The sequence below is a fragment of the Diceros bicornis genome, chromosome 31, assembly GCF_020826845.1.
Source record: "Diceros bicornis minor isolate mBicDic1 chromosome 31, mDicBic1.mat.cur, whole genome shotgun sequence".
Lineage (NCBI taxonomy): Eukaryota > Metazoa > Chordata > Mammalia > Perissodactyla > Rhinocerotidae > Diceros > Diceros bicornis.
This window is the reverse complement of record NC_080770.1, coordinates 17,343,968-17,355,186: the sequence shown is the minus strand read 5'-3', so window position 1 is coordinate 17,355,186 and position 11,219 is coordinate 17,343,968. Positions and strand designations below refer to the sequence as shown.

At 34.2% G+C, this 11,219-nt stretch overlaps 1 protein-coding gene across 1 annotated transcript; it reads right to left on the bottom strand.

The window, feature by feature from the left end:
• Window positions 1-7,763: 7,763 nt before the first annotated feature.
• LOC131395611 (olfactory receptor 9G4) lies at window positions 7,764-8,732 on the bottom strand. The gene has a single exon (XM_058527469.1). The coding sequence runs from the start codon at window positions 8,700-8,702 to the stop codon at window positions 7,764-7,766; it is 939 nt and encodes a 312-aa protein (XP_058383452.1). The 5' UTR covers window positions 8,703-8,732.
• Window positions 8,733-11,219: the final 2,487 nt, after the last annotated feature.

Sequence of the window (11,219 nt, the reverse complement as noted above, 5' to 3'; positions counted from 1 at the left end):
TCCTTGATTATAGTTAACAATGTTATAGTGTATACTTGGAAGTTACTAAGAGAGAAAATCTTAAGTGTTCTCACAACAAAAAAAAATGGTAAATATGTGAAGGGATGAGGATGTTAGATAATGCTAAGTTGTAATCATATTGCAGTATATAAGTGTATCAAATCAACACACTGCACACCTTAACCTTACACAATGTTGCATGTCAATTATATCTCGATAAAGCTGGAGGAAAAAGATAAATATCTTGAAATCTCCCATGGAAGCTTCCAATGTTTTATTTTATATTTTATTGAGATCTTGATTCTAACCGGCTCGTTTTTGTCTAATGGGATAGTTACGCTTCTTTATCTTTCTGAAAATCAAGAATATTACTTATTTAAAACTCATGTTCTAATTGTTTGTGTATCTTTGCATAAGAGGTCAACTCTATGTTGAGTTCAGTTTGTTGCCTCATTCCTGGGTGACTTTCCTCAATATTGGTTCATATGAGTGTAATATATTTTTAGTAGAATCTATTGTTTGACTGCATTGATTTGATAATCACTCTCGTAGAAAGCAAAAGGAGATAGTCACATGATTTGATCTATACTATATTTCTAGTGAAAGTGTAGTAAGATATGTAGCAATTTATATATGTGTCATGTCTTCTGGACAAACTTCCTCTTAACCCTTCTTAATTTCCACATTTTTATTTATTTTTAGTGTTTTTAACATTCATGGAACATTATTTTCATCATAGAGAGACTGAACTGTTTTACTTTGTCCTCCACTGTAGAGTAAAATTTTCTATATAGTCAAACAAATTTGAATAAAATAATTCATTGGAATTAAAAAGCATACGTATATTTTCATGTGAGGATAAACATTACTAAAAAGTTTATACAATTGATTTCTTTAATTATTGAGAAAAAATTTATACTGAATATATGTATGAATTTTGAAAATATAAATATAAGAAAATATTTTTGCTTTCTAGAAAATGTATATTGGACAAACATACAGTGAAATATTAACATCAGTTATCCATGGCTGCTAAGATTATAAAAATGATTAAATTAATAATTTTAGGTTATATGTTTTCCCAAATTATCTTTAGTGAATAATTATGATTTTTGTAATAGAAAAAGGTAAAAGTCTCTAATATCTGGATTTAAAAAAATAAACTGTGACTAAACATAATCCAATATCTCCCTTATAAAAAATTCTTGGTGTGTTGGGGTCGGCCTGGTGGTGTAGCAGTTAAGTTTGTGCACTCCGCTTTGGCGTCCCGGAGTTCAAGGGTTGGGATCCCGGGTGCAGACCTATGCACTGCTTATCAAGCCATGCTGCGGTGGTGTCCCATATAAAGTAGAGGAAGATGAGCATGGATGTTAGCCCAGGGCCAATCTTCCTCAGCAAAAAAGAGGAGGATTGGCAACAGATGTTAGCTCAGGGATAATCTTCCTCAAAAAAAATAGAAAGTTCCTAGTGTGCCTTCTATAGTCTCTCAAATTATAAACCAGAAAGAGAGCAAACTATATTGAGACTTACAAATATTGATAATATATTTATGCATTTTAAAAGTTAGTCTTTATCCTATTATTAAGTACACATATAAGTTATTTCAGAAAGTTTTATATTTTTCCATAAAATATAAAAATTCAGGAATTAGTAATAACTGAAAGTTTTCATATGATATTATGAAGAATATCAGAATTTAATATATTATGCAAAAATGATTTAGAAAGATTAATAAAACTTAGAATAAGAAAAATACAGAAAATTTAGAGACATTAAGGATGTCTATTAAAAAAACAATCTGTGTTTTAGGTTAGGATCATAAGAATGGGTGTACTATATATTTTCATGTATGTTGACTCTAAGAAACAGTATGAAAAAATCTAGGATGAAAAGGATATCAATACGGAAAAATTTATGAGAAATAACCCTCACTAATTCAACATCAGTCCAGGTGTCTTGAGTGGAGAAGTCGACTAAATATTCAGGGAAAATGAAGTAACCAATTCTATGCATTTTCTGCTAGAAAACTAAGAGAGAAGTGTATACCCCCACTTTCTTTATGAGGAGAGCTTTCCCGATATCCAAAGCAGACAAAGTCATATAAGAAAAGAAAACAACAGAGCAATATCAGTCATGACCATTTATGCAACAATTTTAACAAAAATTTTAGTCAATTGAATCTAGCAATACGTAAAAATGATAATGCACTATGTTAGGTTTGCCTCAGAAATGTACAGTCAGTTTAATATTCATAATAAAATTATCATATTAAGAAACTAAAAGGGAAAAATTTTCTGACATCTCAATAAATGCAGCAAAATATTTTAAGCTTTCAATATCCAGTAGGAATAAAAATTTTGAGTAGAATATTATTAAATGGGACTTCCTAAAACTGGTAAAGGGCACCAATGAAAAACCTACAACTGCCATCATATACCATGGTGAAAAATCAAATACATTTCCACTACTATTAGGAACAAGACAAGTAGAATCTTCTTTCTAATTCTATTCAACATTGTACTGGAGGTTGTATCCAACATAATATGACAAGAAAAAAAAAAAGTAATAGTAAGTATCCAGTTTGGAAAAGAGTAAGTAAAACTGTTTATTAGTAGATAACAAGATTGTGAAGGTGGAAATCTAATGGAATCTGTAGAAAAAATTGATTAAACTAAAAAGTGAATTTAGCATGGTTTCAAAAGAAAGATCAGTATACAAAATATTTTGTATTTATATACACTGCCAATAAAAAATTAGAAATGGAATTTTATTTTTTTTATTTTTTATTTTTTTCAGGTGTACATCATTGTACTTCTATTTCTGCATAGATTACGTCATGTTCACCACCAAAATACTAATTAGAACCCATCACCACACACATGTACCAAATAATCCCTTTCACCCTCCTCCCTCTCACCTTCCCCTCTGGTAACCACCAATCCAATCTCTGTCTCTATGTGTTTGTTTATTGTTGTTATTATCTACTACTTAATGAAGGAAATCATACGGTATTTGACCTTCTCCCTCTGACTTATTTCACTTTGCATTATACCCTCAATGTCCATCCATGTTGTCACAAATGGCTGGATTTCATCGTTTCTTATGGCTGAGTAGTATTCCATTGTGTATATATACCACAGCTTCTTTATCCATTCATCCCTTGGTGAGCACTTAGGTTGCTTCCAAGTCTTGGCTATTGTGAATAATGCTGCAATGAACACAGGGGTGCACGTAGCTTTACAAATTGGTGTTTTCAAGTTCTTTGGATAAATACCCAACAGTGGAATAGCTGGATCATATGGTAGTTCTATCCTTGATTTTTTGAGAAATCTCCATACTGTTTTCCATAGTGGCTGCACCAGTTTGCACTCCCACCAGCAGTGTATGCCAGTTCCCTTCTCTCCACATCCTCTCCAACACATGTTGTTTCCTGTCTTGTTAATTATAGCCATTCTGACGGGCGTGAGGTGATATCTCATTGTAGTTTTGATTTGCGTTTCCCTGATAGTTAATGATTTTGAACATCTTTTCATGTGTCTGTTGGCCATCTGTATATCTTCTTTGGAGTAATGTCTGTTCAGGTCTTTTGCCCATTTTCTAATTGGGTTGGTAGCTTTTTTGTTGTTGAGATGCATGATTTCTTTTTATATTCTGGAGATTAAGCCCTTATCAGAAGTATGGTTTGCAAATGTCTTCTCCCAATTTTTAGGTTATCTTTTTGTTTTGTTGATGGTTTCCTTTGCTGTGCAGAAGTTTTTTAGTTTGATGTAGTCCCATTTGTTTATTTTTTCTATTGTTTCTCTTGCCCGGTCAGACGTGGTGTTTGAAAAGATGTTGCTAAGACCGATGTCGAAGAGCGTACTGCCTATGTTTTCTTCTAGAAGTTTCACAGTTTCAGGTCTTACATTCAAGTCTTTAATCCATTTGGAGTTAATTTTTGTGTATGGTGTAAGGTAAGGGTCTACTTTCATTTTTTTGCATGTGGCTATCCAGTTTTCCCAACATCATTTGTTGAAGAGACTTTCTTTTCCCCATTGTATGTTCTTGGCTCCTTTGTCAAAGATTAGCTGTCCCTAGATGTGTGGGTTTATTTCTGGGCTTTCGATTCTATTCCACTGATCTGTGTGTCTGTTTTTGTGCCAGTACCATGCTGTTTTGGTTACTATAGCTTTGTAGTATATTTTGAAATCAGGGAGTGTGATACCTCCAGCTTTGTTCATTTTTCTCAGGATTCCTTTAGCTATTCGGGGTCTTTTGTTGTTCCATATAAATTTTAGGATTCTTTGTTCTATTTCTGTTAAAAAAAGGTGTTGGAATTTTGATAGGGATCGCATCGAATCTATAGATGGCTTTAGGAAGTATGGACATCTTAACTATGTTAATTCTTCCAATCCAAGAGCACGGAATATCTTTCCATTTCTTTGTGTCTTCAATTTCTCTCAGAAATGTTTTATAGTTTTTGGTGTACAGATCTTTCACCTCTTTGGTTAAGTTTATTCCTAGGTATTTTATTCTTTTTGTTGCAATTGGAAATGGGATGGTATTCTTAATTTCTCTTTCTGCTACTTCGCAGTTAGTGTATAGAAATGCAACTGATTTTTGTATGTTCATTTTGTATCCTGCAACTTTACCATATTTGTTTATTACTTCTAAAAGTTTTCTGGTGGATTCTTTCGGGTTTTCTATATATAAAATCATGTCATCTGCAAATAGTGACAGTTTCGCTTCTTCCTTTCCAATTTGGATCCGTTTTATTTCTTTCTCTTGCCAGATTGCTCTGGCTAGGACTTCCAGTACTATGTTAAATAGCAGCGGTGACAGTGGGCATCCTTGTCTGGTTCCTGTTCTTAGAGGGATGGCTTTCAGTTTTTCACCATTGAGGATGATATTAGCAGTGGGTTTCTCATATATGGTCTTTATTATGTTGAGATACTTTCCTTCTATACCCATTTTATTCAGAGTTTTTGTCATAAATGGATGCTGTATCTTGTCAAATGCTTTCTCTGCATCTATTGAGATGATCATGTGATTTTTATTCTTCATTTTATTAATGTGGTGTATTATGTTGATTGATTTGCAAATGTTAAACCATCCCTGCATCCCTGGAATAAATCCTACTTGATCATGGTGTATAATCTTTTTAACGTCTTGTTGTATGCGATTTGCTCGTATTTTGTCGAGGATTTTTGCATCGATGTTCATCAGTGATATTGGCCTGTAATTTTCTTTTAAATGCACATGGAACATTCTCCAGGATTGATCACATATTAGGCCACAAAACAAGTCTCCATAAATTTGAGAAGATTGAAATAATACCAAGCATCTTTTCTGACCACAATGGTATGAAACTAGAAATCAACTATAGGAAGAAAATCAGAAAAGCCACATATACGTGGAGATTAAACAAAATGCTACTGAACAACGACTGGGTTAACGAAGAAATCAAAGAAGAAATGAAAAAATACCTGGAGACAAATGAAAATCAAAATACAACATGCCAGAATTTATGGGATACAGCAAAAGTGGTTCTAAGAGGGAAGTTTATAGCGATACAGGCCTATCTCAACAAACAAGAAAAATCTCAAATAAACAATCTAACAATGCACCTAAAGGAACTGGAAAAAGAAGAACAAACCAAGCCCAAAATCAGTAGAAGAAGGGAAATAATAAAAATCAGAGCAGAAATAAATGAAATAGAGACCAAAAAAAATAGAAAAAATTAATAAAACCAAGAGCTGGTTCTTTGAAAAGGTCAACAAAATTGACAAATCTTTAGCTAGACTCACCAAGAAAAAAAGAGAGAAGACACAAATAAGTAAAATCAGAAAAAAAGGGGAGAGGTTACAACAGACACCTCGGAAATACAAAAGATTATAAGAGAATACTATGAAAAGCTATATGCCAACCAATTCACCAACCTGGAAGAAATGGATAAATGCTTAGAATCATACAACCTTCCAAAACTGGATCAAGAAGAAGTATAGAATTTGAATAGACTAATCACCAGTAAGGAGATCGAAACAGTAATCACAAACCTCCCCAAAAATAAAAGTCCAGGACCAGACGGCTTCCCTGGTGAATTCTACCAAACATTCAAAGAAGACTTAATACCTATCCTTCTCAAACTCTTCCAAAAAATTGAGGAGGCGGGGGAAGCTCCCTAACTCATTCTACGAAGCGGACATTACCCTGATACCAAAACCAGACAAGGACAACACAAAAAAAGAAATGGAATTTTAAAATGCCTGTTATAAATGTATCAAAATGATAAAATACTTAAAAATAAATCTGAAAAAATATATGAAAACCTGTACACTAAAAGTTAGGAAACAATTTTGAAAGACATTAAAGAAGACGTAAATAAATGAAGGATACACCATGTTCATTTGCTGGAATATTCAATATTGTTAAAATATCAGACTTCCTCAAATGTACTATAAATTCAATGCAACCTCAATAAAAATCCAAGCAGGTATTATTTTTTGTAGGAATTGGAAAGCTGAAACTAAAATGTATAATGAAACACAAAGATCTAGAATAGCTGAATTAACTTTAAAAAGAGGAACACATTTCCTTCTGTAGTAATGAAAGAATAAGGAATGGTAACAATTTTATGATGAAAAGAGAGAGGGCAGTGAATGTGTTAGAGAGTAATTGAAGATGAAAAGAAAGATCACAAATGTCAGAGCTAATACAAATGGTAAAGTGACTACAACTACTTGCTCTAAAATTTAAATTCATGCATTTTATAAATGTGCTAATTACAAACATAGCTATATTCTTTCAATAAGAAAATTCTAACTTCTTAGGCTCAAACTAATCATCTGTCAAGTGTAGCAAATAATCCTTAATTTGCTGTGTTGTTATAAAGAGTATTGAAAAAAATATCAACTAAACCTGCCACATACTGAATATTAGCTGTTTCTTCGTAATTGAAATTTTCTGGTGGGGAAAAAAAACAACAACAAGCTCTGAGTCTAGAATATAGTGGGTTTTGCTCGTTGATCTGTTTGTTCCAATTTGATCCCCTTGATGCTACTTTGTTTCATAGGGAATATGTAGCGGTATGGAATGAGAGACAGGATGGCAGAGTACTCACTCTCTGTGGAAGAGATCACTATTTTATAGTGATATACAATCGTGAAGACATATCTTTTGCCATGGATTCAGAAAAGTGTTTTGGTTGTTTGGCTTTTTGTTTTTTATTTATTTATTTATTTGGTAATCTAGACAACTCAAATATTTTTCTAATATTAAATTGATATAGAATGCAGAAAAGTTTACAAAGATATTTTCTATGTACTCAATTAGAGCATTATGAAGGAATTTGGAGGGAGTGCTTTATGAAGAAATAAATACTTGGAAAATCTTGACCAAATTTCTACCACTTTAACCATTCCAGAGGTTTTCCACCACACAATAAAGTTTGCTTGCCAAACTTCAAAGTCAAACTATACCCACAAAAACCATCCAATTCTTCTTTTCTCTTTCCAAATCTCCCAAAGATCATCAAGGGGATAAATTTTAAAAAATCTACTACTGCAAAGTATCAATATTGTGGGACATCCTACAACCCAATATTACAGGTTTAAAATATTGTAATTACAACAAAATAAAAATAAACAATTAAGAGTGCTTTGTTTAATGTTTCATTGTTTTAAGTATAGTTTGTTGAATTTTCTTGAAACATTGTAATGTTTTCAAATAAGTGTATAACCAAACTTCGGAAAATATTTTTAGAGCATTCTGCAAAAAGATGACCTTTATCTCTCCAGCCTTATGGTCTGCATTGCTTTCCAGAAGGCCTCTTTGACATCTTTGTTCCTCAGGCTATAGATGACAGGGTTGAGCAATGGGTTGACCACAGTGTAGAACAGAGCAGCCACTTTGTCTTTCTCAAGGGAGTAGGTGGAACTTGGCCTTGAATACATGAAGAGCAACGATCCGTAGAAAAGCATGACTGAGATGAGGTGAGAAGCACAGGTGGAGAAGGCCTTGTACCTTCCTGAGGCTGTTTGGATCCTCAGGATAGCCAGAAAGATGTTGAAATAAGAAATCAGGATGGTCAGAATGCTGGAAAGGACCGTGAAGCCCACCACACCCAGGAGGACTTTTTCATAGACCTGAGTGTCTGTACAAGACATTTTTACCAGTGGTGGTGCATCACAGAAGAAGTGTTCAATGATATTTTTACCACAGAAACTCAGGCGGAAAGTGTTGGCAGTATGGGCTATGGCATTCAAGAACCCTCCTATGTAGGAGCCAGCAACGAGTCCAGTACAGAGAGAATTGGACATAGTACTTGAATAAAGTAATGGGTTACAGATGGCCACATGGCGGTCATAGGCCATGACTGCTAGGAGACAACACTCAGTGTAGGCGACAACACAGGAAAAGAACAACTGGGCTCCACATCCAGCCAAGGAAATGCGCTTATCTTCTGAGACACAAATGGCCAGGATTTTGGGAGTATACACAGAGGTGTACCAGAAATCCAAAAAAGACAGATTGCCAATGAAAAAATACATAGGTGTGTGCAGGTGGGAATCGATACGGATTAAGACAACCAAGGTCATGTTCCCTGACAAGGTTATCAAGTAGAACATCAGAAATATTCCAAATAGAATCAGCTGCCACCGGGGGTTTGCTGAAAAGCCCACCAAGATGAATTCAGTCAGGGTGGTGCGATTTCCAACTTCCATACCAACAGAGGAGAAAGCCTGATAAAGATTATGAGAAAAAAAGTCATTTAGTATTTTTATATTGAAAGAAATAAACAAAGGTATCAATGAAGTCAACAATTACTAGAGGCTTATGGACTTTTATCCATTACTATCTAGAATGATATAATTTCAGTCTGAGACTTGGGAACCACTGGAATTGGAGTACAATCTGATTTTGGAATTAGGACTTTTACTTACTAATTGTTTAATGCAAGGCAAGTCCCTTAGTCTCACCAAACACATGAGAAAAATGAAGCCCCTTGACAGGTTGTCTGATAAAGTAAATTCATCAAAACACCCAGCCCAATGTTCGGTACGTAGTGAGCACTCAAAAAATTTGAGTAGCCTTCATGTATTATTGATAATTTATGTCAGGCATTGTGCTGGTAGTTATACAAAAAACAATATAGTGTCCTGCTACTGCTACTATTAGTACAAATAGAAAAAAATATATGTATATTACTACTACATACAGATGGTATCCTGAGTCCTATACTTAACACACTTAATCCTCTCCACAACTTTACAAGGTAACTTCTATTATGATGCTCATGAAGTTTAGGAAACATTTTCAACATCACAGAATTAGTCTACAGCAGAGCTGGTATTTCAACCCAGGATTATCTTTATCAAGGACATGTGCTCTCAACTGTTAAGTCATTTGTGTCTTTTATAGGTGAATTATTTTCTCTCTTGTTCTCCTAGCTAAGGCAATCCTATCATCCTCTGACAATCTGAATTTCATTACCTATTGAAAACAGCTTTAAAAAATTCTTTTCTTAAACACTATTGTTTTTGCACTCTTCTCTAGTTGATGTGAGGTTTATATACAGAGTTGAGGCCTTTATTCACATAGTGAATGCTGAACATTAGGAAGATCAAAATTTTGGTGTAAAGGATATATTGAGACACCATGAATCCTTTAAAGGTGAAGTTCCAAAGCTCTCAGAGAGAAACTAAAAGGAGGTATCTAACATAAAACATTACAGAATTAGAGTTGATGCCCCAGTAGTCAGCTGACCATCCCCGTAGGTACAAAGGCCGTGGGAGAAAGCTAAAACTAAGAGGACTGTGATTTACTTCAATGTTTAAAACATTTACCTTTGAACTAAGCCAGAGTCTATGTTGTATCTAGAATGCAAATCCAAGTTTTCTACCTCAGGGTCTACTATTCCCACTTGTTAGTGAGGTATCTTAATCTTTCAAATGTAAGTGATGATGTTCAGAGAGGATGTGACTTCATTGATGACACTGTGGTAAAAGCAGCTTGGAGTCCTGAAGACCATTCCATTTATTTATTAGTATATATTGGATCTTTTCTCACTAGCACACAAAGCACTGATACTTTAGGCATACACACAAGGTTCTATAAACTGGCTCTAGTTTACCTTTATAAACTTCTCTCACCACTTGTCCTCATAGATTTAGTACTTCAACCAAACTATATTACTCACATAGATTTCCCCATAATATTCTCACATATCTTGGGAGTTTCATGGTTATAGTGTTATGCTGTTATTCATTTGTACAATACAACTTTTTTCTGAATATACTGAAGCTTGAGTAGTATTATCTTGGCAGGAACGTATGGATTTTATACTGATAATGTATGTATTGATGAGTTATAGCCACCATCTCAGTAGTTACTATGAACTTTCTCTGCTTTGTTATCACTTGTCTGTACAAGGAAAACTATCTGGTACTTATTAAGTTCATTTTTAATACAATATAATTTGGGGGAAAAATGAAATATCAGCACAGAGCCAATTACTACTCCTCTACTGCTAACCTCTAAAGAGGTAAAAAGGTAATAAAAAAACAAAATTCTGGTCTAAGCTCAAAGTCTTCTTAGGAGAAGAGATAGTTAAATAAGACCTGAAGAATGAGCCAATGGCAGCCCATAGTCAGAGTAAAGAGACAGGGGAGAGCAGTTCCATGAGAAGAAAGCACTTATAACAGACCCCTCCCTTGAGAGAGTCTGCTGAATTCAAGGAGCTAAAAGAGGTTAAAAAAAGATTGGGATGGAGAGGGGAAAGAGGAACGAGCTACGAGAGAGTAGCTCACAAAGCTTACTGAAAGCCATGTTAAAGATTTTGGCCTTTAATCCAACAGAAATGAAAGTCATTGCTATCATGAGGAAGTAGCATGGTCAGATTTATATTTTTAAAGTTTACTTTGGCTGCAGATCTGAGAACGGATTGAAAGGGAGGAAAAATTGCCTCTTAACAGGAATCCCTCTGAAATCTTCAATCTTCTATTAACTCTTGAGACCAGTCCTCTGGTAAAGGCAGGAAAGAGAGGCATTCAAACTTCTAGATAGAATTATTAGGGATTGTCTAAACTTTGACCTTATCCTGATAGATAAGACTCAAAGACTGAGTGTCTCAACCTCTTCTGGTCAGAAAAGTGTATTTATATAGTAATTTAACCTGAAAATACTGGAAAATTCTTAAAGACAAGATCCTTTCAAAGTACTGGTTGGTAATGAAAGCATCC

Bases quoted from the DNA above. Each gene is read 5' to 3' on its own strand.
- LOC131395611 (XM_058527469.1), bottom strand. From the start codon at position 8,702: ATGGAAGTTGGAAATCGCACCACCCTGACTGAATTCATCTTGGTGGGC.